At 36.9% G+C, this 27365-nt stretch overlaps 2 protein-coding genes across 3 annotated transcripts in view; one reads left to right on the top strand and one right to left on the bottom strand.

Annotated features, from left to right (window-relative positions):
- Positions 1-1197: 1197 nt before the first annotated feature.
- The window catches only part of LOC121733654 (potassium channel subfamily K member 1-like), a 40040-nt gene continuing 13872 nt past the window's right edge, over positions 1198-27365 (bottom strand). Inside the window, exons 3-7 of one of the 2 annotated variants that reach the window (XM_042123977.1) lie at positions 27000-27116; positions 5357-5497; positions 3809-4018; positions 1939-2127; positions 1198-1628 (exon numbers count right to left, since the gene is read on the bottom strand). In XM_042123977.1, coding sequence (XP_041979911.1) covers positions 1327-1628; positions 1939-2127; positions 3809-4018; positions 5357-5497; positions 27000-27116 — 959 coding nt within the window. In that variant the 3' untranslated portion in view covers positions 1198-1326. Of the gene's footprint in view, positions 1629-1938; positions 2128-3808; positions 4019-5356; positions 5498-19126; positions 19785-26999; positions 27117-27365 lie in introns of those variants that run through there. The other variant, XM_042123976.1, reaches the window with a different exon arrangement.
- LOC121733656 overlaps positions 8554-27365 on the top strand; it is a 41765-nt gene continuing 22953 nt past the window's right edge. The window contains exon 1 of the mRNA XM_042123980.1: positions 8554-8587. The gene's annotated coding sequence lies outside the window, so the exon portion shown is untranslated. The remainder of the gene's footprint in view (positions 8588-27365) is intronic.

The raw sequence follows: 27365 nt of genomic DNA, 5'->3' as shown, positions 1-27365 counted from the left end.
GTAGTGCAACTGCTTATAGATTTATGAAAGCACAAGGACGGTAATGTATGTCGTTTTTAAAAAAAATTTAGTTTAAGTCTGTGCATTGTAGATTTTATGATTTACAGTCTGTCAAAAAAGTCATGAAATTAAAAAGTGGCAACATCGTAGTGTCATCCCTTTCAAATCAATCTAAGAAAAAAGGGGTGACACTACGATGTTGCCACTTTTTAATTTCATGACTATTTTGACAGACTGTACTTTAAAGTTTAACAAATTATTGGACATTTGCAAAAAGTTATATGATAGGCCTTTGTTTATTTTTATAAAAAATATAGATATTTTTAGATAGGATAAATATTTTTTTAAGTATAGCAATATTATTATAAATGGCGGCATTGTCTGTGAACAGTGATAAATGATAAGTGATAAGTTGATAACAGATAAAACTTTTATTTTACTTTTTACAATACTTACATAGAATTTATAATATAACAAAATATTGTATGCATTTGTTCTGATAATTTATTATTATTTTATTTTATTCTGTAAAAATACCATTCATTGGTCATTCCAATAATTGAAATCAAAGTTAAATAAATATAAGTAGACTTAATTTTTAAAGATAATTTTTTTTTATAAAATATATAATGCAAACTTCATTTATGAGTAAACATAATATTTTAAATTTTAATATCGATTTAATAGAGTGTTTTAAAGATTTATTTAAAGATGTATTAAATCTCAGTCCCATAACTTTTTAGTCATGTAGGTACTTACTCAATATTGATTGTCACATATTTTATTTATATTTGTCCTTTATATTTAATTTCATTGTTTCAGACGTAAGTATTTTTCTTTTTCGAAAATAGAACATCACGAAATTTCAGTATTCTTTTCGTAGGTATAATATTATATACTTAGGTACCTACTAATATTGAAGTGCCCCAATGATAAATACTTGAACAACGCGTACATAAACAGAAAGATACATAGCACGTTATTAAATTTTACTGATTCATTATTCCCTCTATCTTTTTGTGCTGTGAAAAAGAGCCTAAAATCATTTCGTTACAGAAGTCACATTTGAATAGCCGTGTTCGTTTCATTTTTTCGCAGTTTGGCAGCTGACTGTCAACTTCATAATTGAGTGTCATGTTCAAAAAATACTAATAATTTCTTTCAGATTTTAGAACATGACACTCACACTAATTTTGAACTTTGCGCATGCGCAATATGCATTGAAAAACGAAACGAACACGACTATTAAATCATTGTGACAGTTGGCTACGAAACGTCACATGCGAATCTTTTGGCTTCAGTGCCATAATCTAAAAAAAAACTTTTTTAATGCACGCGCATGTCTTTGGCGTGCACGGGCGTCGTGTCATCGGGGCTGGGGCTGTCATCATGATGGGGGCGAACCTGGACCACGGAGCGGCGCTGCTCGCGGGGGAACTCGTCCCTCATCACCAGCCCGCCGATGCCACCCAACCCGTATCCTGGCCCCACGCCGCTGCCCAGGTGCACCCGTTCAGGGTCCTCGTCCAACTTCATGGAGGAGAATACGGTGCTGAGATTCAGTTGCGGTATGTCATAGAACACGGTCAGAGTCAGCATAACGAATGTCAGTCCGATGATCAGGTAGACTGAAACGAAATTGTGAAATTAGCAAACGGGTACTTGTTAATTATAGCGAATGTAAACAAGGTATACACGCCAGTGGCGTAGCGAGCCTAAGAGGAGCCCATATCAAAAGTATCTCAACTCAAATTAATAAAATAAGTAAATGAAGTACCTAACTACTTTTAAAAGTTTTAAAACAAATCTTGCGGCAATCGTTGAAATAAAATAATTAAAAAAATTACGAAAGAGTATTAAAGACATTAACTACGTAAAGTGTCAATAACTTGTAACCGTTCAACTGTACAAAAAAAAATAAAGAAAAAACAAACTCACAAGTAGTAGCGACTTTGTACGCGGGTCGGTAGGGCTGTCCGGGGGAATCCCCGGGTATGTAGTCGCCGAGGCCGATGGTGGTGAGCGAGATGAAGCAGTAGTAGAACGAGTCCAGGTATTCCCAGTCCGGCTCCAGAGTCGTGAACACCGCCGCGGGTACCGCCAGGAAGAAGATTACGAGGATTGATACTGGAAAGAAGAAAATGGTTAAAAATTTAAAGGGGTGAAAAGTAAGAGAGTAGGATACTTATACTTAGCGAGCTTAGAATTAGATACCTCGTAACAACAATGGGCTGTATTTCATAGAGATTTTTATAAGTAGGAACTCTCGATGATATGGCGTTTATAGATTACTCAAAGGCATTCGACAGCCTTAGGCACCAATATATATGGCGAAGCCTTGAGTAACAAGGTGTCCAGAGCAACTATATAGAAATACTAAAGAGTATATACAAATCTACCAAGGCCTGTATCAAATTAGAATCAACAGGAGAACCATTCCGTATCGAAAAGGGCGTACGCCAAGGCGATCCTCTCTCTCCTACGCTATTTAACGCCGGACTCGAGTACATCTTTGAACAATTAAACTGGGACCACTTAGGATTGATCATTAATGGAGTTCGCCTAAACCACCTAAGATTTGCAGATGATCTGGTTCTTCTCGAAGAGAATCCAGCGGCTATAGAACAAATGATGCAGAGCCTAGCAAATAAAAGTAGAGAGTTGGTCTGGAAATCAATGCCAATAAAACTAAATTGATGACAAACTCAAGGGAATTAGACGTTGTGGTAAATGGAAACAAGATTGAATATGTGAAAGAATATATCTACTTAGGACAGATAATATCCCCTTCCGACGAAATGGAAAAGGAAATAAACAGGTGAATAGCACAAGGATGGAGAAAATACTGGTCAATGGTCATTGAAAGAAATAGTAAAAAGTAAGAATCTACGCAACCACATAAAAAAGAAAACATTCGAGACCAGTATTCTACCAGTCCTTACTTATGGCTGTGAAACTTGGTCATTAACACTTCATCACAGGGATAAGTTATCAAAATGCCAACGTGCTATGGAAAGAAGCATGCTAGGGTTAAAAATCAAAGACAGAGTCAGAAACGTAGAATAAGAACAAGAACAAAACTCACAGACATTCTTACCCGGATAGATATCCAAAAATGGAGATGGGCTGGACATATGCTACGCCACCACATTAACAAATGGAGCAAGCAAGTTACTCTCTGGCAACCAAGAGATGGCAAAAGAAGCAGGGGTCGTCAAGTCAGGAGATGGGAAGACGACTTGAAACAGACTGCGGGACCATTCTGGTTGAGAGTAGCAAGGGACAGAACACACTGGAAAGAATTGGAGGAGGCCTTTGCCAAACGGCACATCGAACTTAGGGACCTCTTGTAACCCTTTGTTTATGGAATAAAAGGCTATTATTATTACACTCTCGATGAAATGATAGATTTGATAGTATTAAATGAAGTTGAGAGTAACTGAGTACTGAGTAGGTACCTAAATAGTAATTAATTTCGCAAAATACAGCTGGTTTGGAACACTTAAAAGTATTTAATTTACATAACGCCTAAAGGTGAGATTTCGACCAGGGTTTCCCGGTATGAGAATCGGGCCACTGGCGAAGTGTCAACAACTATAGGGTGAACATGACTAGTGATTGGACAGTACTAGTCATTGGACAGAGCACAAAAACACTATATTTATTAGGGTTGCTATAAAAACTATCTGTTTTCCTTAAAAATCAGGCGTTCTATTACTTTAAGAACAGGCAATAAATATTGTGTTTTTATGCTCTGTCCAATGACTAGTACTGTCCAATGTACTAGTCATTTACCCTATTTACTAACCGATAATAAACAAATGCACCAGGCGTATAGTGAACGGCCGGTACAGATGTCCGAGCGCCGAGTTCAACGTCCGCAGCAGCGCCGTCGCCGGCTGCAGCAGACGCTCCACCAGCGCTGACAGCAGCACCAGCGTCAGCGGTATACCGAGCAGCGCGTACACCATGCAGAACAGCTTGCCCGTCCGAGTGAGAGGTGTCACGTGCCCGTAGCCTGAAAAAAAAACATTGTCTAATTATGTACCACGCATGTACCACGTTTGTACAGTGCTCCCAAAGCATAAACTTATAATATACTGTCGTATCCCAAAGTGATAATGCGCATAGAAATTTTCGTCAGACGTTCGGCAACGATCGTTCTTCCCGAGTAATGGGCATTGTCCAAAAAAAATCACATGTACTTTTTATATTTTTTTTCTAAAATAGGGTATTTTAAGAATATAAATTAAATAATTATGAAATTCATTGGCTAGTTTTTTCTCAATAATTTTTAAAGTTTCGCTCTGACGTCATCATCGGCGGCTAATTGACCTCTGTAATGTTTTAAATTTCCTTTCAATCTTATTTATAATGGCTGGTTCGTCAAATGCAAGTTCTCATTATGTGAAAGCTGATACGAGAAGCTTACCAAAAGTTCGAAACATAATGTTGGTCGAATTTATTGCTAATTTAACGCCATTGAAGGTCAAACTAAGGTTAAACATATTTGTTCAAAAATATAAGTAAGTAACTAATGGGTATTTTTTTCTTTTATATACAGAAAAACGATCACTGACCTTATTCCTCGAAATGTTTTTGTAATGAGCAAAATTAAAAAAAAATGGACAATCCCCATTGAACAAAAGTTTAGCTCGTCTACCTATAATCTCATACTTAATAATATTTAATTAAGTATAACTTAAGCCACTTGCTAGTAAGTAGCATTGTAGGCACTAGGCAATAACAACATTCGTCTTCGAAATTACGATCTAACAGAAAAGCTTCTTAGCCCAAGTCGGAATTGTTTCGACCCAAACCCCCGTTTGGGTCGAAACAATTCCGAAGGATTGTAATTTCGGAAAATCCTCCTAACTATTATTAAATTACGAAATCCCTTTATATCCTGTTAAATTATAAATGTCCTCCATTTATATCGAAAGAAAGAAGGGAAAAAGGCTATTGGAAAGAATATTTTTAATTTAAGTATTATTATTCTTTAATCCATTTTAATCTTGCACGTGGCACCTAATTGTTCGAGGCAGACTTTGATCACCTTTTAAGAAAATTCGAAATCCATTCCCGCATTTCCTTATATTTTTTTTTTTGTAATTTTAATAAGTGCTTTGAAGTATTGGCTATTGCTGCTTCTAGCCGCTTAGATCTAAGGCTGGATTAACCTACTAGAACTTATTACTATATTATTACTTATTTTATTTCTAAGCTGTATTATAACTTATTGTAAGTTCATTATAATTAAACTAGTTTGTTTTTAAGACGCCTTTACAACTTACAGAACAATTCCGAAAAAGGATACTTCCTCATAACATATTTGCATATCCCCATGCAGCCTTACCTATAGTGGTGACGACGGTAGACGAGAAGAATAGGGACTGTCCGAAGCTCCAGTTGGGGCCTCCAGTGACATTCTTAGAAGACGACACTCCCTGGCCACTGGCACGGACCACTTGCTCCAGTAGTGTCTCCAACTCCTCATCTGAAAAGATTCATCATTATACGATGAGCATCCTCATTCGGCATTCCTCACTATGAAAATGCCAACTGGCAAGTAAAAGCTAGGAAGATTCTCTTATGCCAGTCTTGACCTTCTTATAGATAAAGGAAACGGCTTACACAAAGTTAGCAAAAACGGCATTATAAAAGTCGACCTAATGCCTGTTTTCACCAGCGGCGAACGCTCGAGTGTCCCTAGCAGTATTGTAACGACACTAGATACATTTCTGTGCTTACGACAACTTTTCCCCTTAAGCCTATGTGTTACCTAAGGGCTAAGGCACACAAGTTACGCATAACTTGGGTGTCAAATAAGTTTTTGTAAAATGTTAAGAGAATAGGTACCATTTAAGGGCTTCTAAGATACACATCTATGTGTATCTATTCTAAGATAGGTACACATATCATTAGGAGACGGTGGGTATAAGTAGTAGAAATTTAAGATTCCCTAACATATTCTCTTACTATAAGAACCTCAGGTTTCTAACGTCATATTTTTGAGTATATAAGTACTTAAAATACTTTGAGAAATCAATTATAAGAGGACTTAAAATGGTACGCTGAATAAATAACGAGGCTTCAACTAGAATTTTAGAGAGATTAGAATTCTGAAATGCTTATGTAAATATGTTATAGGTCGTCTGTTATTATGTATGTAATGTTAGTGAGTCTTCCCGAAAACAATATGGAGTGGCTCGTGTATTATTCATTTAATATCTGTCTTGTTTAAAACATTTGGGTAAGTTTTATATTTGGAAAATGGTTTTAGGGTTTATAAATAAATCTTTCTGATATTTGAACCTATACTAATGTAGCATCTTTGCAAGTAAGTATTATATATGCTACACTCATTGTTTTACAGCTGTTGTACAGTTTACTGTCATGTACAGTTAAAGATAGGGATGATTTCTAACTCAGTGTTAATTTTAACAGCTAGTGAGTTTAAGGCCTATAATTACTGGCGTTGAGTTAATCTGCGTTGTTGTATTTATGTTATTAATATCTTGCCTACTTTTCATTTACAAATAGAACTTGCAATGTTTGTTTTTGCGTTTATTTCAACTTAGACATGGCCCTTGGTAATTTGTGTCATTGGCTTGTTTAACAATGTGAGGTTATAATTTTTCAAACTTCATACATATATTTTCCACTAGCTGTTCCCCGCGACTTCGTCCGCGTCAACAATTAATGTAAAATACATAGGTAAAAAATAAAAAAAGTAAAAATATGTCCTCCTCCTTTTTTAAGTCGGTTTAAAAGTAGCCTAAGTTACTCCTTATTACATCAGCTATCTGCCAAAAAAAGGCCCGTCAAAATCGCTCCAGCCATTTCAGAGATTAGCCGGAACAAACAGACAGACATACAGACAGACAGAAATTCTAAAAATTGTTATTTTGGTGTAAGTACCGTCTAAATATTCATATGCATACAGTAGTTAAAAATGGTTCTTTCAATATTACAAACAGACACTCCAATTTTATTTATATGTATAGATGTATAGATTTACACAAATAGTAACTTTGTATGAGCCTGAATCGATCGTTACTGACCTCGAAAGAATCCAGCATCGAACTCAATTTGTATATTCAAATATTTACTTCAAAACGAATTATGTTATGCCTAGATTCTAATGGATTCAACAAGTTAATTAATATTTATGACTTTATGAATTTTTGTTTGTTGAAAAGCGTGGGACCACAGTGAATTTGAAGTTCGTTAATATTGGAAAGTTAAGTTTGTTTATTTTAGATTGAATGTTATATTTTTCTGACGGATAATCACAATAAGCACAGTAAACTTCTCGCGGCCACAAAAGCTCCGAAAATGTCCATTCGAAAAATGAAGCTTTTTAGCCGCCCCTTAATTTGCTACGGGGCCGCTCTAAATCTCACTACGCCACTGCTACTAGCACCAAACCACGTACAATATTAAATCTATATTAGATAGATTTAATATTGTACGCGGTTTGACGACGAACGAACGTGTCGCCCACGCCACAGTAAACCGTGTCACAGCCACAGTAAAAGTGACGTGGGAGAGCCATGCTTCGGCACGAATGGGCCGGCTCGACCGGAGAAATACCACGTCCTCACAGAAAACCGGCATGAAACAGCGCTTCCGCTGTGTTTCGCCGAGTGAGTGAGTTAACCGGAGGCCCAATCCCCTACCCTTTTCCCTTCCCTATCCTTCCCTATTTCCTTCCGAACCCTCCACTATTACCTTCCGTACCCTCCCCTATTACCCCTTAAAAGGACGGCAACGCACCTGCAGCTCTTCTGATGCTGCGAGTGTCCATGGGCGACGGAAGTTGCTTTCCATCAGGTGACCCGTTTGCTCGTTTGCCACCTTATTTCATTAAAAAAAACCCAAATTATTAACCAGCTTGACAACAAATACGACTTCCTTCGCGGTACACAACTCCTTTTTAGGGTTCCGTAGTAAACAAGGAACCCTTATAGCGGTCTGTCCGTCCGTCTGTCCGTCCGTCAGTCCGTCCGTCTGTCCGTCTGTTTGTCTGTCTGTCTGTCCGCGGTTTTACTCAGAGACTGTAGAGTGTAGGACTGACAAAGCTGTAATTCGGCATGAATGCAGACATTAATGATACCGACAAAATGGTATACATAAAATCTTATTTTTTTTATTTGTGGTACCTCCCCTACATAATTATCAAACGGGGATGATATTTTTTTTCGCATCTACCCTACCATGTGGGGTGTCGTTGGATAGGTTTTTTAAAAATATTACGAGTATTCGTAGATCATTTTTCGATTTAGGGATCCATTGGTTAAAGTGATAAGTGTACATAGTTGCCAAGTAGATATCCCATCACGTTTTCTGATAGATGTAGAAGTGGAAATATTGACTCATGTGTCCCGAGCCAATTCGATACGCTATCGAGTCACGTGACCAAACATCACCCCCGTTTATCGCCATGCCACAATTCCTATCATATGGTTAAGCACAAAACTTTAAGATCGTTCAGAAACTGGGCAAGAGGCCCAACAACATCCTAGCTGGCATGGTGATATCATCTGATTGTAACCTACCAGTCATAGGGGACCGTCTCCAAAAGGTAAGGTTTTCGATATTTAATTTGCCGCTATAACGGATCCGATTTACATAGCTGGCCACCTGATTGACTCGTGTTTTCAAACACTGTCAATTAGAATTTTCCGACCGTTCCCTAAATCCCTACCTACCATCTGCCATCAGGCGGATCTGTCTTATGACACGAACTAAAAAGTCTCATTGCTATGTGCAATAATATTATACAGTTGTATAATTTGTAACCTCCATTATTACTTGTAACCTAACCAAACATTTCGGTTTCCCTTGTTCGATTTGATGATGCGGAAGAAAGTCGAGAAAAAACGCGACAATATCTTGAGTTCTCGGGCTGACCCCCTAACACTATTTACCAATAAGTTATCTATCATTTGACTTTGTACTAAAATGGGATTGCATAATTAATTTATTATAATTGACGTAAACTGCACTATTTACTGTGTTTATCTAATGCAATGATTGCTTGACGAATGACGTGGGGCTGACGTAGGTTGCTCTTAGTTATTTGCTGTGTTTCATCATTGTATCCCAAGGGTCATCTTTAGTAGTATTACGTAGTACCAATGTAATACATCTATTATTTACATACTGATTGTTGAGGAGTGAAATGTTAAGGAAATAATATGATTCCCGTAACTGCATTGGCGCAGAGTTTTGTTCATCGTGCGAAAACCGTACATAATAGCGCAATAAAACTATCCTAAGTATCTTTTCTGAGATTCAAAGTTCCTTAGAGACGTACTTATATTTCATAGGAATTGATTGGGCGACTGCAGAGGAGGAGAAGAGACAGTCACTTTGTCGCATTTATAATATTAGCTTTTCTTGCGCTTTTGCTGACCTAGAATAGTTTCAGGCATATAAACTTCGATCCCCTATCAACATTCCAGTTTTTCATGTGCGTTGATCAATTAGCTTTGCCTTCTAGATTACAGTCCTTGATCCTCTAAGTCTACGGTATCATGCCTAATTGTATGAGTACCAACGTTTCTCTCAAGAAAGTTTGAGGTGTGTCTGTAGGAAGCTGCAGGGACCACGCCTCTCCCTAGTACCGATAACCCCCTGCAGCCCTATAGTACCCGATACCGGGTCAATTGCGTAAGGCGCCGGTACTATGTAGGACGACGAGAAATTACGACTGGTGTTAATTATATTAATTAAGTATACGTAATTAGTTGTCAATATAATTCAGCTGATAAGGACAACGGGAATGCGTATTTTAACCCTTATGAATGGAGGCAAAGGTGCGTTAGGGTAGCGTACTAAGATCTCAAAATAGAGGCTATTTATTAACCCATCAATAGTCAATAGTCAAAAGCATAAACAAAAATTGGACATGTCAAGATCACAAAAATATAAAATGAAATAACAAAAAATAAAATTTTACAAAGTCACAAAAATGTCAAAATAATTATAATAACATCAGGTCCATTCCATTTTCATAAATAAATAAAATTACATCAATTCGTCATCAAAAAATAAATAAATTATAAAACATGTCAAAGTTTAACATTCCAAGCATTTTTATCCTGCACATAATCTGAAATTTTATAATAGGCTTTTCCTTGAAGTTGTCTTTTTATTAATCTTATGAATTTATTAAGTGAGAGCTGTTGTAACTCTTTTGGAATTTTATTATATAAATGTATACATTGCCCCTTAAAAGAAACATTGACCTTATGAAGTCTAAAAGTAGGAACCGTCAGTCATCTTCGGCCGAAGCAGACCCACATACTTTCGGATAGGACCCCATTCGCCCCATACAAGATACTTAAAAGCATTTTCTCAGCACAAAAAAGAAAAAAAGCTATTTATTTACACTGGCTTCTTTTAAAAAACTGCCAGTTCAAAAAGAGGTTACGATAATAGTTTAAGTTAGCTTATCGGGCCACTAATTCCAGGGAAGACGAAAGGACGTTTTCTCACCAAGATCGAAAAACTTAACATCGGCAGCATCATGTTTTATAACATACAGACAGCTAGCCAGGCCGGACGGCAGGCCCAGGTGCCATTTTTAGGGTTCCGTACCCAAGGGGTAAAAACGGGACCCTATTACTAAGACTTCGATGTCTGCCTGTCCGTTTGTCTGTCCGTCTGTCTGTCTCCAAGCTGTATCTCAAGAACGGCGATAGCTGAGAGTTGAAATTTTCAGAAATTATGTATTTCTGTTGCCGCTGTAACACCAAACACTAAAAACAAAATAAAGTTAATATTTAAGGGGGGCTCCCATACAATAAACGTTTTTTTGTTTCCTTTTTTGCTCGTAATCAATAATGGTAACAGCTAGGCACTTGAAAATTTATAAAGGGATCACTTAAGATATGTCCATAATTAATTAGATTTTAGATTATTCACTTTTTATAACGTGGAAATGTTTGATAATAGAATCAAGGCTCAAATGAAATTATAATTCAAACTAGTTTATTTTTCTTCTATCAAATAAATTGTGCTTGATTAAAATATATTATAACTAGCTGTTGCCCGCGACTTCGTCCGCGTGGACTTCAGTTTATAGCGCGCGGTGTCAATAAAATTGGTGTCAAAAGCTTTTTAAAACCCTGGTACCCCTTCAATCAAAATACCCAAAACAGCCGTGTAGTGTGCACATAATATGATTTTTTTTAAATTAAGCTTTTTTATACCTTTTAAAGCTTATTTAGCTTTACACAACTTAGCTGCATAATGCATTACACAACTTTAGCTTTGCCCAATAACCAATACCCATAGGCCATTAAACTATTTAGGGCGGATTCGACCAAACTGGAGTAAAATTTTACTCGAGTATATCTGTCTCCTAATCTAAGAGTAAGCTGGTTTTGCGTTTTTCCAACTTCTAATCCAAGAATGAGGTAACGGGACTAAATAATTAAACGGGCTATTTTGGCGGAATAAATATTAAACTGAGAATAGTTGCTGAGAACTGAGAATAACAGGGTTCACCTGTCACGGTCGGTGTCATTGTGAACTATAATTGACATTTTATTTCATACTCTTTGAGTAACTTGGTGAAATGCAAACGATAATACCCTAGAGTAAATTAAAGGAGTAAAATTATTCTCATGATAGTTATACTCGTGTAACTTCAAGTTTGGTCGAATCGGGCCTTAGTATTTATTATTGGTAGACAGTTGTTTCTGATTTCTATGTTGGTACGTGAGTTATTTAATAACATGTATAACAATCGAAAGAATCGAAAATATTAACTCAACATGGTACCACCTCTTATAGGAATACATATGAGCAAGCGATAGCGCGATCTAGGCGACTCTTGGCGCCATCTATTCCAGTTTTTGGAACTAACTTAATTTGAACAAATTTACGCATAAACACCCCCTTACAACCCCTTTTTCCAGTAAGAAGTAGCCTATGTCCTTTCTCAGGCTTTAGACTATATTCTGTGTACAACATTTCATTACAATCGGTTCAGTAGTTTTGGTGCTGTTGTTTTTGAATTTGATATCTAATCTAAGTTGGTAGGTGAGTTCCTTGTTAATGACGTGTACAACAATCGAAAGAATCGAAAACTTAGTTTGACATGGTACCACCTCTTATAGAAATACGCATGAGCAAGCAATAGCGCGATCTAGGGGACTCTTGGTGCCATCTATTTTAAGTTTTTGGAACTAACTTAATTTGACCAAATTTACGCATTTTCACCCCCTTACAACCCCCTTTTCCAGTTAAAAGTAGCCTATGTCCTTTCTCAGGCTTTAGACTATCTGTGTACAACATTTCATTACAATCGGTTCAGTAGTTTTGGCGTGAAAGCGAGACAGACAGACAGACAGACAGAGATACTTTCGCATTTATAATATTAGTATAGATTAGTATAGATAATATTCTAACGTATTAAAAACTATAAACAAAAACATACTAACTAATAAGTATGATTAGTTCTATGTTACAATAAAGTAAAAATTAAAACGCCATCTGTTGAATCGTATTAGAACTAAAATGTTCGTATTAGAAATTGCATCGATATATTTCTGGATTTTTTATAATATTATACATAAAATATGTTTAAGATTTTTGAAATTTTATTTTAATACACATCCAAGACCCAGGAACATTGAAAACTTTTTGTTCCGCCTGCGGGACTCGAACCCAGGACCCCCGGGATGAGCGCTGGCCACGCGCAATGCGAATTCATTTTCATCGATATTTTCATGGAAATAAGATATTTTCCCACATTAAAATGTAGCCTATGTCCTTTCTCAGACTCTAGAATAACTGTGTACAAAATTTCATTGCATTCGGTTCAGTAGTTTTGGCGTGAAAGCAAGACAGACAGACAGACAGACAGAGATACTTTAGCATTTATAATATTAGTATGGATAGTATGGATTAGAAATGCAGTAGGAGTTCTATAAGATAAGATAGATTGATTATTATTATACCAAGTGATTAAATTATTAAACATAATATTCTAACGTATTAAAAACTATAAACAAAAACATACTAACTAATAAGTATGATTAGTTCTATGTTACAATAAAGTAAAAATTAAAACGCCATCTGTTGAATCGTATTAGAACTAAAATGTTCGTATTAGAAATTGCATCGATATATTTCTGGATTTTTTATAATACTATACATAAAATATGTTTAAGATTTTTGAAATTTTATTTTAATACACATCCAAGACCCAGGAACATTGAAAACTTTTTGTTCCGCCTGCGGGACTCGAACCCAGGACCCCCGGGATGAGCGCTGGCCACGCGCAATGCGAATTCATTTTCATCGAAATTTTCATGGAAATAAGATATTTTCCCACATCAAAATGTAGCCTATGTCCTTTCTCAGGCTCTAGAATAACTGTGTACAAAATTTCATTGCAATCGGTTCAGTAGTTTTGGCGTGAAAGCAAGACAGACAGACAGACAGACAGACAGACAGACAGAGATACTTTCGCATTTATAATATTAGTATGGATAATATTCTAAAGTATTAAAAACTATAAACAAAAACATACTAACTAATAAGTATGATTAGTTCTATGTTACAATAAAGTAAAAAATAAAGCGCTATCTGTTGAATCGTATTAGAACTAAAATGTTCGTATTAGAAATTGCATCGATATATTTCTGGATTTTTTATAATATTATACATAAAATATGTTTAAGATTTTTGAAATTTTATTTTAATACACATCCAAGACCCAGGAACATTGAAAACTTTTTGTTCCGCCTGCGGGACTCGAACCCAGGACCCCCGGGATGAGCGCTGGCCACGCGCAATGCGAATTCATTTTCATCGAAATTTTCATGGAAATAAGATATTTTCCCACATCAAAATGTAGCCTATGTCCTTTCTCAAGCTCTAGAATAACTGTGTACAAAATTTCATTGCAATCGGTTCAGTAGTTTTGGCGTGAAAGCAAGACAGACAGACAGACAGACAGACAGACAGACAGACAGACAGAGATACTTTCGCATTTATAATATTAGTATGGATTTATAATGGTGTTTTAAACAAATTAAATATACGTCTGCAAAGAAGATTGAAATAAACTAAGTACTTACCTGTTATATGCTATAACTTACAACTTATAACTAAGTAAATTGTCTATAGGTAGGTTAGGTTAGGTTAGGTTAGTTAGTAGTTAGTTAGGTAGTTACTATGAAGTAGGTAAGTGGTAACTCGTTTTAAATGTTACTCGTAGAAGGTCAAAACTAACCGCCATTTTAACATAAACCGATGTAGTAGTTTATGTTATCGGTTATTAACTTGGACCGAATGAAAAAGTAAAGATAAGTTGGTAAATTATTTATTACTTAAACTTTTTTAATGAAGAGTAACAAACGGAGGTCAGCTGTGGTAACAAAGGTTTATTAAATCGTTCGTGACTTTAAAGCTTAAATAAAAAATATTTAAGATTTAATGTCAACAAACTATCTCATATCACAGCTAATATCAGTAAATAACCACTACTTTCGTAGTGGTTATCTACGCATAAAGTCGTGCAGTAGATAACTAAAAAAAGGAAAAATTGTTATTTTTTTAACAAAAAATTTAACCCGACTTCCAAGGTAAAAAAATATTCTTAAAATGATCTAAAAATTATGAAAGAATTCTTCATTAGCGCCTTTTTCAAAATTCGACTAAACCTCAACTTATTCTTAACTTACTTAGAACGGTACCGGCTAAGTTCTATGTCAAGTAAGTACTTATCTCAGTTCTGGGCTGGTACCGACTTCAAACGAATGAAAATTGAGTACAGAATAAGTTGAGGTTTAGTCGAATTTTGAAAAAGGCACTAATGAAGAATAAGAATTATTTCATACTTTTTAGATCACTTTAAGAATATTGTTTTTACCTTGGAAGTCGGGTTCTATTTGGAGTTGATGGACGTTATACGATGACATTATTTAATATATACTAGTACCACGAAACAATAAAATGGATCAATTATTTTGTTAACGAGCTTTTAATAAGTTGACAGTATAATTGAAAGTAAAAATTACTGGAAATGTCACGGCAATAACCAAATAACACGCTATGTTCAATTTCTTAGTCCCTCATACCTAACTCAATGAGGTAGGTATATATTATTATGTTATGGTATTCTTATGTAGTAATGGGAATTAATGCTATTTTCTATTAATTTCATTAACATGCTAATTTTAATGTCACAGCATGCTAAGTATTATTGCTTTGCTATTTGCTAAAAACGAGGCATCGTGAATTATCTGTTCGCATCGCACCGCTCGCGTCGAGTATTATTTTGCATCGAGTGAAATATACCAATTATTAGCACCGCGGTGCGAAACAGCGCGCACGTGATTTTTATCATGACTATTGCTACGCACGATGATATTAGCAATCGTATTTTTAGCAAGTACGATTAATTTAATTATTGCTAATGGGCATTTAACAATTAATTATTATTGCTAATGCTATTTTTACCAACACTATTCTTATGTTTATATATGATGTAACGTTCATTATCATACTATTGCCTAACCTGCTTGGGTTTGATTGAAATACAATCACACATTCCAGCATCTACATATTATACTATGTTTTTAATTAAAATTTAATTATTATAGATTTAAAATACTAACACTGATTATAAAGAATTTGTTAGTTTGTGTCGAATACGCTGAAACTATTGAACAGCTTTTGATAAATACATAATATAATATTATATCAGTAATTCCAGAAGTGATCCACGTAGACCTCTAGGGGTCCAAGCGAGAATCGACGGGGGTCTACGTTAGGACGGACAAATAATGGTGGTCGATCGACCACCATTTTTTGTCGACCACGATTGACAGCCGGCGTCCATGAAAATGAATTAGTTTTGCAGTAGAAGAGCATGTTGGCTTGACTTCTCTAATCCGCGAGAATAGGCAAATACCTACATACTTACATAATATTATTCTGTTAGGAACTAAGGGACTGTAAGTTAAAAATAGCAACTTTCAAAGATCAGTATTGTTGCCAGCCTACAGGGTGGGGTTGTAGGGGTTCCACCAGATCCAGCAAAATTTTGAAAAAATTCTGTTTTACCGTAGTTTTTTCCCGTTAGCAGAAAAAGAAATTCGTGTTTAATTAACTGCAGGCTTATATCATTCTTTTGACAGGAGTTTATCTTAGATACAACTTATTTCCTAGACAGTTAAAAGTGCTAGTGAAAAGATAAACCCCTCCTTTTACTATGGATAAACTTTCAAAAACTTCTGGATATCAGTTAAAAAATAAATAAATTTTGTTTTTATGAAATAAGGTGGCAAACGAGCAAAAGAGTCACCAGATGGAAAGCAACTACCGTCGCCCATGGACACTCGCAGCATCAGAAGAGCTGCAGGTACGTTGCCGGCCTTTTAAGAGGCAATACGCTCTCTTCTTGAAGGTTTTCAGGTCGTATAGGTCCGGAAATAAATAACTAGGATAGGATCACTCGTGTGCAGTATGCATCTTGGATTACAGCTGCGTCGTCCGTCGATATCAACACGAGTTGTTGTGATAAGACAAACAAACAGACAACACTGTTTATCGCGATATCGCACCGATTACGAGGAATGACTTCTGCGTGATATTTACTTTTGATGACGATTTTTACTACCCGACTGCGGAACAAGGGTTATGTTTTTCGAGAGTGTGTATTATGTATGAGTTTTGTGTAATACGTCCGTGGCCTAATAGGTAGACCTTTGGTTCGCACTCTTAAAGGGTTCAGGTACGAACCGGGTGAAGTAGAAGTACATAATACGGACGCTCGTACGGTGAAGGAAAACATCGTGAGGAAACCCGCGCATAGTTGGTCCCAGACGTACTTACTAGTTCTTACATGTGGACTAGGCCGACTATGATGCGAGAATGCCGTATGCGCTTGGGCAACCATACGGACATTTAAAAAGATTCAAAGATTATATATGGAGCGGAGAGGATTATATATTTTCATGAAATTTAGTATATAGGGGGTTGGAGCGGAGAAGATTATATATTTTCATGAAATTTAGTATATAGGGGGTTTCGGGGGCGATAAATCGATCTAGCTAGGAATCATTTTTAGAAAATGTCTTTTTATTCGTGTTTTATCGATAATCGATAAACTGAAAAATATGACTCTTCCTGACATCGGCATTGGCGAATAATAATACTATTTTGTTGGCAACTAATTGTTTTAACGACCAGCAGATGGCGTTATTAAGTAACACGAAGTCAATGAGTGTTTGCTATACCGAGCAAAGCTCGGTCATCCAGGTACTTATAATTAATAAGATACAAAGTAGGTTAAGTAGGTATACTGCACTCAGCGAAACGAGGCGGTTACGGTCATTGACCTTTTTAGTCTTGGCGCTAAATGAAAAATGCTCGCACTGTATTTAGAATATTTAAAAATAAAATTGACCTCTTATAAAGACACAGATTATTACAGATTCATCGGGAAACCTCTTGGTAACTCTTAGAATGATAATCTCCAACTTTTTATGAGTTGGAACTTTGAAGTGATATGCTTCATATTCAGTTCTCTCATACTCATCGATGATCGAGTATACAAAATACTATATCGCCGACTAGAAACATCTGGCACTTCATTGTCAATCGCGGTTTAAATAAAAAATTACAATTTTTTTGACAGGGAGTCATTGACCGCGACTGCCTCGATTCTCACCTCTCGAGTACACCTTAGCTTATTTAAATCATCAATTTACTCGAGAGGATCTTCAATTTGAATAACGTTCGAGATACTCGACGAATTGAAAATTTTAAATTACAAATGATCGAGCTTTTCGTACTTAGTAACGAATAATTGGAAATCAGATACCTAGAGGCTAAGATATATCTTTTTTACTAAAGAGTAATTTGAATCGTGTCCAAATCTGTAATTAGTTGACAGAATATTTTGGTGCACATTATCAAGTATTTCAAAAAAATGTTACAAAGCTTCTAATTAAAACGTTGTTAAATGGTATTCTATCAATTATGTCGTCGAATAACACGAGTGTCACCACTTAAATAATGCGAGGGACTACAAAAATGGAGGACTGCTCGTTATAGGTAGTTGAGAGGAGGTCCATCACTCTATTCCTGATCCAAATGGCAGACAGTTTAGTAACCGACAGTAACATTTCTTGACTTCACCCTTATACACCCCTGAACGGATCCTTATGACTTATGATTTATGACATTTAGGGCAGCTGTTTTACCACTTTCTGATAAAGTGCCTAGCTATTCACAACTTTTTTGACAGATTCTCCATACTTGATCTGTCAAGTTAATTGGTGGATAGCCTTATCAGGAAGTGGTGAAACAGGGCCTTAGTATGCAGATACTTTGAAATTTGAATCCCATTAAAGGACATGGCATAGTTTTTATCGCGAAAAAATATAGGCGCGATAAACAGATTTCTGAACATCTAGTAGGATATGAAATCTTGTATTCAAATTAATCTGTGCTCCAACGGAAATCAATCATTTAACATTTAGGAGTTTATTGACTCGATACAAAAAATGTTACACTATTAGATACTGATTTTCATTTGAATGTAATGCACAGAATATATATATGTAGTACCATAGTAGTACCAAGTAATAGTTCGTTTATATGTTATATTATGATTGACGAAATTAACCGATATTGTTTTTTTTTTTTATGAAATAAGGGGGCAAACGAGCAAACGGGTCACCTGATGGAAAGCAACTTCCGTCGCCCATGGACACTCGCAGCATCAGAAGAGCTGCATGTGCATTGCCGGCCTTTTAAGAGGGAATAGGATAATAGGGTAGGGAAGGGAAGGGAATAGGGGAGGGTAGGAAAGGGAATAGGGTAGGGGATTGGGCCTCCGGTAAACTCACTCACTCGGCGAAACACAGCGCAAGCGCTGTTTCACGCCGGTTTTCTGTGAGAACGTGGTATTTATCCGGTCGAGCCGGTCCATTCGTGCCGAAGCATGGCTCTCTCACGTATAAAGTATTGTCAGTTTGAAAGCTGATTAAAATCGAGAGTCTCTTAGCTACTGGTATTTTTCATCAACATAGGTTAGATTTCCTCTTTCGTGTTCCGTATTTTATTAATTCTAACATTTGAAAACACTTACCTAACACAGTAGGATGTTTTGCCAAAAAATCTTGCTTTGCGCGTATTACTTCTAAATAAATCTGGTTCTCCAACGGAGTTTCCAGGGCAGAGAAGACCAGGGCACCAGAAATGAGGTAGCTGAAGTAGAACACTATGTAGATGACCAGAAGCCACGGCAGCTTGGTCTTGCCGAAGAGTTTGGTGGTGGCAAAGAGTGGTTGGAAGGGTGGATGCTCCTCCTCGTACAAGATCTCCCGAGGTACGATCAACTTCTTGGGATAAGGGAACAGCTGGCTGTGGACTGTCATGTCGTCGTCGCTCCTGGAACTCATGCTGCCGTAGGAATGGATGCGCTTGTATTTTGGCTTCTCCATTTTGAAGGAATTAGTTAAGAGTACTCGCGAAAAGTCACACCAAAATCGACAAAAGTTATCTAAACTCTTCAAAGCTCACACCAAACTCGCCAAAACTTAACCAAACTCCTCAAAAGTCACACACTAGTCACACAAACTCGTTGGAGATCCCGAACCGTGATCGGATCGGATCCAAACCGTCAGCTATACTTGAAGAAACGTTTGGGATGGTTCGCCTCGAAGAATAAAGCGGCCGCTGCTACTTTAGGACACAGCATTTTGATGCATTTTGAAGAAGTTCGGAACGATGCGCGCGCGCAGGCCGGAGGATGCCACTCAACTGACAGTGATATAATGTGGAGGTAACGTGTTTGTCTGATAATGAGGCTGTTAGTCCACCGTCATCACCGGAACGTCACCGACAATCATACTATTATTATACATGCGAAAGTGGGTCTGTCTGTTACCTCTTCACGCCCAAACAGCTGAACCGATTTTTCTGATATTTGGTATGCCGTATCGATATACTTTAAGTCCCGGCTCCCGGGAATGGACATAGGATACTTTTTGTCCCGGAAAAGTGTACGGTGTCCGCGCGATAAATGTATTTTGGCGTAACTAGTTGCGGGCGTCATCTATTCATCTAGTAATTCAAATAAAATGCCACTTTATGACCTAGTCAGTAGGCTATATTATCCTCCACGCTACTTATGTAGGGGCGTGGAGGATATAGCCTACTGCCTAGGTCATATTAAAGTGCCATTGCTATGGGTCGCTAGACCAATTTCGGTATAAATTAAACCTATAGCCTTGGGGCTTGGTCATAAAGTGCAATGGCATTTTTGTCTGTGAGTTGTGACGTGACGGCGCGGCGGCGCGGGCTGTGGACAAACGGTGTATCGTGTTTTAAAACCGGTTTGACTGGATACAACTTTTCTATTTCGAAAAAAGCTCATTAATTTTTGAATCTATTACTTATAGTTTAGTATATTAAAAATGTGTGCCTTTTGCAATGACTGCTACCAAATGTTAGTTTTTTTATTTAATTAGGGTCAATGATGCTTTTGATAAGTTATCAGTTTAAATATTGTTTTAGATATTGTAAACTGATACTACCATTTACGTAGTAACTACCAAGTAAATGATAAATTATGTGCTAATATCACAGATTGATTAATATCAAGACTTATAAGTAATCTATCTAATGATAGATTCATAGACACCTCTTTGTATTATTCTAAAGTCTAATTCTAACGTCGTTAACGGACGTTAAGTACACCTGATGATGATTTTTATCGAAACCGGTCGTGTTTAAGTTAAATTTGTAGTAATTAATGAATATACTTAGTGGAAAAAGTGCAAGTAATATTGTGTTTTATTTGTGTTTAAAATGAATTTCCACCAAGAACCGACAGTACAATCAATTATATATATTCAAAAATGACAATATTGGCGTTGCGTTCCTTGACGCATTCAATTATTGAATGCGCCAATATGAAAGTTGATGACGAAAATTGAAGATGAAAGTGCACACTGCGGACATAGCTATTATGAACCTTTCCTGGACTTTTACAAATATTTTTAGACCAAAATTAGCCAGATCGGATCAGCCGTTTTCGAGTTTTAGCGGGACTAACAAAATTTAAAATTCATGTTTATTTATAATAACTAGCTGTCCCGGTGAACTTCGTGTCAATTTAAAACTTTCCCTGGACTTCTACGAATATTTTAAGACTAAAATTAGCTCAATCCGTTCAGCCTTTTTCGAGTTTTAGCGTTACTAACACAATTGAAAATCCATTTTTATATATATAGTTAATTTATATAGATAGATATTAGATATACAGGGTGTAACAAAAATACGTGATAATACTTTAGGGTGTGAAAGTAGCAGCTCTGAAAGACGAAAAAAATTTTTCCCTTTTGTATGGACAATGGCCCGAGCGTCACGACTCACGAGTTTCCCCATACAAATGTGAAAAAAAATTTGGTCTTTCAGCGCTGCTACTTTCACGGTGAACTCTCTACAAGGAACACGTACACACCCTAAAGTATTATCACTTGTTTTTGTTACACCCTGTATATTATCACTTATCAAGTCAAGCCATGCACAGTTATAAAATAACTGAACTGAACTGGCTGAACTCTCAGACAGAACAAAAAACCCCACGTATTTTTTATTCTGTCTGAGGCTGAACCTACACGTTTGTGAATTGTGTATTAACCTAATCATTGTGATAATATTAAATCAGACTGTTATCTACTGTATACAGTGTGTTATTGCAAAAACATATGAATAAGTCTACAAAAATATAAATACGTATAGCACTCGGGGACTGCCGCGGTAATAGTTGCACGAACACAAACACCGTGCCGAATTCTGCGAACTGACACTACGTTAGACGATGTGTTAGGGTTATTTTTGTTACGGAATTTCTTGAGAAGTCAGAAGAGACAGCACCACAGTCGCCTAGCAGCGTGCACTTGAGCGGGAAACGCGTGCTCATCGGACGGGATCCGAGAGCATATAATTATGCAGACTGTAGCTAGACCTAGACATTTGCAGGCAGCTGTGAGTGGTTTACACTAATAAACAGGTTTACAGTAATAAACCTAAAACCATATATAGCTTCATAAATTCCGAAAGGTTCCGGGGGAGACTCCGGAATGAAGCGCGCGTCACGTCGCCGATAACTCGTGATAAAGTGTAGTTATTAAGTGTATATAATTTATATGTATGTTAGTCATTAAGGTATATATTGTATGGGCCTATGTAGCCTGATATAAATAAATAAAAAAAATGCTAAAGCCAAATATGTAAAATACATAAAACGAAAGCCCTTCTCTTCAAATGTATTTATAAATCCCAATATAATGACTGTCACGTGAATAATACACGAGCCACTCCATATTGATTTCGGGCAGGCTCACTAAAATTAGACGACCTATAACATATTTACATAAGCATTTTAGGTACTGACGTATTTTCAGAGCTTTCATTTTATTTTTAGATCTACTCTGATATTATTTGTCCTTTCTGGGAACTTCGACAACTTGCATTCGACAGCCGCGAAGCATTGAACAAAATAGAAATGTATGGGATTTGATTTTAACATAACGCGCCGTTAATAGTTAATACCCGGTTCATTTGAGGTTTTGTTTACAGAAGCGCTACTGAATATAAAGGGTGTAACAAAACAAAGAAATAATACTTTAGGGCTTAGATGTGTTCCTTATAAATATTTAACTGTAAAAGTAGCAGCGCTGAAAGCATAATATACTTTGAGATTTGTATAGGCAAGGGCCCCATTGTCATGAATTTGTCTATAGTAAAAAAAATACTACTTTTTCAGCGCTACTACTTTCGTAGTTTAAACTCTATACAGGGGACTCATACACATTACACACCCTAAAGTATTATCAGTTTTATCACTTTGCTTTGTTACATCCTGTAAATAATTTTCTTTAATATGGCGCTTGCGATGCGATTTGACATAACATGTAATAGATTTAATATTTTGTTGAATATAATAATATAATATAATATCCTTTCTGAATTCGCTGTTGAAATTATCGAATACAACTTGACTAAGCACCCTGAACCTTTTCTTAAACAATTTGTTCGTAAGCTTTTAATACAAGCACCTAATTTACCTGAAAAAGAATTTAGGACATGTTTTGAAGGCCGTCGATTGTGTGTTGTTTTTTGCTTCAAAACAAAACAATAACGCTGCTAATGGAAGCCTAATGGCCTTTACTTTCGTTGGACATAAAGTTTTAATGACATTGAACAATAGGTCTAAGTTAGTTGTTGTTATTCAGACTTATTGACCTACGAAAAAACAAAAGGTTTTAAATGGTCAAGTTGAATGGCAAATATGAAATAAGCTTATAATTATTTAACAATTGTCAACATTAACAGTTGCTAAAGAATATCAGTATAAAGAATATCGGGTGAATCAGCCCCGGATCTTCAATTTTTTTCAGGCGGGGCAAAAACTGAAAAATGCCGCCCTACTACCTACTTATGTTTATTTTCACCTTTATCATTCATATAATTTCAGCTATCAATATTATGTAGGACTAGCTGTTGCCCGCGACTTCGTCCGCGTTAGCATAGTAGATCACATCCCAACTATTATTTATTGTACAAAAATATTCAATATACAGAATTGACTTTCCTACGATTTTATTATATATAAATGTTCCGCGCGGCTTCGCTTGCGTAATTTAGGAATTTCACGCAACCGTACATTTTGCAGCAAAAAATAGCCTATGTCCCTTCACGTGGTCTATGCTTCATGTTTGCCAAATAACATAAAAATTGATCTAGTAGTTCATAAGATAATAAGCAATTCCATGTAATTTCCCCGTTTTTTCCACATTTTCATCTATTTTTTCGCTCTTATTAGTCTTAGCGTAATAAAATATAGCCTATAGCCTTCCTCGACAAATGGGCTATCTAACACTGAAAGAATTTTTTTAATCGGACCAGTAGTTCCTGAGATTAGCGCGGTCAAATAAGCCCTTTCATATAATTTCCCACGTTTTTTCCATATTTTCCTGTATTTCTTAGTTCCTATTAGTCTTAGCGTGATAAAATATAGCTTATAGCCTTATACCTCGATGAATGGGCTATCTAACATTGAAAGAATTTTTCAAATCGGATAAGTAGTGCCTGAGATTAGCGCGTTCAAATAAGCCCTTTTATATAAATCCCCCGTTTTTTCCACATTTTCCTCTATTTCTTCGTTCCTATTAGTCCTAGCGTGATAAAATACAGCCTATAGCCTACCTCGATAAATGGGCTATCTAACATTGAAATAATTTTTCAAATCTGACCAGTAATTCTTGAGATTAGCGCGTTCTAATAAGCCCTTTCAAATAATTTCCCCCCGTTTTTTCCATATTTTCCTCTATTTCTTCGATCCTATTATACTTGGCGTGATAAAATATAGCCTATAGCCTTCCTCGATAAATGGGCTATCCAACAGTAAAATATTTTTTTTAAATCGGACCAGTAGTTCCTGAGATTAGCGCGTTCAAACAAACAAACAAACAAACAAACAAACTCTTCCCAATTATAATATTATTATAATATTAAGACCCAATTGCACCAACCTCTGTTTGTTAAATCCTAACAAGGCATTACTTAACGGACCTTGGAAAATTAAACAGACTTTTTTTTAATGAAATAAGGGGGCAAACGAGCAAACGGGTCACCTGATGGAAAGCAACTTCCATCGCCCATGGACACTCGCAGCATCAGAAGAGTGCAAGTGCGTTGCCGACCTTTTAAGAGGGAATAGGGGAGGGTAGGGAAGGGAAGGGAATAGTTGAGGGTAGGGAAGGGAATAGGGTAGGGGTTAGGGGATTGAGCCTCCGGTAAACTCACTCACTCGGCGAAACACAGCGCAAGCGCTGTTTCACGCCGGTTTTCTGTGAGAACGTGGTATTTATCCGGTCGAGCCGGCCCATTCGTGCCGAAGCATGACTCTCCCACGTATCTGTTACTGACTGTTAAAATACTTATGTCCCACAGTAAAAATGTAACAGCGGATTAGTAAATGCAATGTTAAGTGAACAACTATCAATTCGTTCATTCTTATTATAAGGCGATGAAATTGCAATGTACAAGATTAATACGACATGTTTGCTGCAATGTGTCACATTCTTCTATAGTAGTATAATAGTAGATAATGCGACTAAATTAAAATATCACTGATCGCATACATTTGTTACGCTATAATAGTTCTTCTTAATTTACCAGGTTAATAATTATTATCTGTCAAAGCTGAAAACATGAATCATAATACAAACTTTTATTTACGTATTTCGGTTTGGTAATTTTGATACAAGTTAGTACATTTGCAATGTCAAGGAAAATCCGAAGGCTGAATTTTTGGCAAAGTGAATATAAATAGTTATTCATAACTATGAAAATAATTAATAATAAGGACGTAGCGGAAATATGGCGGAAAGACTCAAAAGTCCAAACAGATTATTTTATTGATATTGCATATTATTGTCTTTGAAAGTTGTTATTTTGACTCACATAACAGCCTGTTAAATATTTAACGGACCTCCATAGCATGAATTAAATTTAACGCCGTGTTAGGTGATTTAACTCTAACAGGCCATTAACTGATTTAACAAGCCATTATTTATTTAACATTGCTTGATGAAACTGGGTCTAAGCCCCAATTTCACCAACGACTGTTAAAGTTAACGCTCGAATTAGTAGCACGTTACCTCTTTCGTTTTTCTTATGAATGAAAGAGAAGACTTGACATTTTAACAAGCTGTTAGCACTAACAGACGTTGGTGAAATTGGGGCTAAGTAGATTATTATAATTAACAGGGTAGGGTTTAAAAGCGTGCGAGAGCCGGGCGCGTATTTTGAACTATGCCTACGCGCCTCGCGAATAATAAATGTTCGTGCAGCACGTCTCACTCCGCAGTCCGCATACGTGGGAGAGTCATGCTTCGGCACGAATGGGCCGGCTCGACCGGATAAATACCACGTTCTCACAGAAAACCGGCGTGAAACAGCGCTTGCGCTGTGTTTCGCCGAGTGAGTGAGTTTACCGGAGGCCCAATCCCCTAACCCCTACCCTATTCTCTTTCCTACCCTCCCCTATTCCTTTCCCTTCCCTACCCTCCCCTATTACCCTATTCCCTCTTAAAAGGCCGGCAACGCACATGCAGCTCTTCTGATGCTGCGAGTGTCCATGGGCGACGGAAGTTGCTTTCCATCAGGTGACCCGTTTGCTCGTTTGCCCCCTTATTTCATATTAAAAAAAAAGTCCGCGATCAGGGTATCGGTCAAGTTGATAGGGCCATGAAATTGCTGTACTTGTGCTATTATATATTTTATTACGTGGTCAATGATGAGTTGTCCATTGGTCCGTGAAGTATGAATTTGGCCGCCCCCTGAATTTGCCGCCCGGGGCACAGACCCCGGCTTGCCCCCCCCTAGATCCGGGGCTGGGGTGAATATAATATGCAAGTTGGACGCGAGCAGCGCGACTGTCACTTTCAAGTTTCAAGTCTTTCAACCCTTTTCTACTTGACATACCTACTTCGGAGTAACCGCGGCGACCCAATACATAGTTTATAGTACTTACCTTTACCGAGGACATGTAAGTACAGATAACTTTCAGATTTCATAAAATGACGAACATCTGGATGAGGTTGAAGTTGAGAATCGCTTTTATAGAGCAAAAGCTAGGTGCACCTAGCTTTTGCTCTATAAAAGCGATTCTTGACCTTTTTTGGTGGCGGAACTCTTTTATGAAGTGACATTTTTGACGGACCTTCCAAAAATAATGCTTTGTCTTTAAATGAAGCCATTAGCCAACCATATTCTAGCAAATAAAATTATGATTATGATTATGAATTGTGTCCATGCTGCCTGCTGGTGTCTGATGACTTTCACACTTTGAGAATGGTTGCTCTGGTAACGTTGCCGTTGGTAAGTACCTAATTCATTAAGCAAAGGGTAAAAATATCACTAACGTCGGTGTGGCTTTAACATACCTGCAATACAGGGGTTGTTTTCCAAGAAGTTCATCTTCAACCCCTCTACTGTCTTCCTCTTGTTCTCTTCTTTCGCTCTCTCCAACGGACCCTCCAGGGCTTGGAACACCATGGCCCCTGAAAATAATATTATTTTTAACTATGTACCTACAGGGCTACAGATTACAGCTGCAGCACGCGTAGCATGGTCACTATAGAAACCAATAGAAACGGTTTCTTTCTACGGAAGAAGAGACAAAGTGACAGTTAGACAAGATAAGGTGACAGTTAATCAATGGAAATACGCAATTTTGTCGATATAATCTGTCAGTATGTCGATTCTTCCATGTCTATAACTGTAGTTATGCTAGCCCTGCTGGAGTCTAC

Source organism: Aricia agestis, chromosome 14 (assembly GCF_905147365.1).
Source record: "Aricia agestis chromosome 14, ilAriAges1.1, whole genome shotgun sequence".
Lineage (NCBI taxonomy): Eukaryota > Metazoa > Arthropoda > Insecta > Lepidoptera > Lycaenidae > Aricia > Aricia agestis.
Note: the sequence above shows the minus strand (reverse complement) of the source record. Positions and strands in the feature narration are given on the sequence as shown.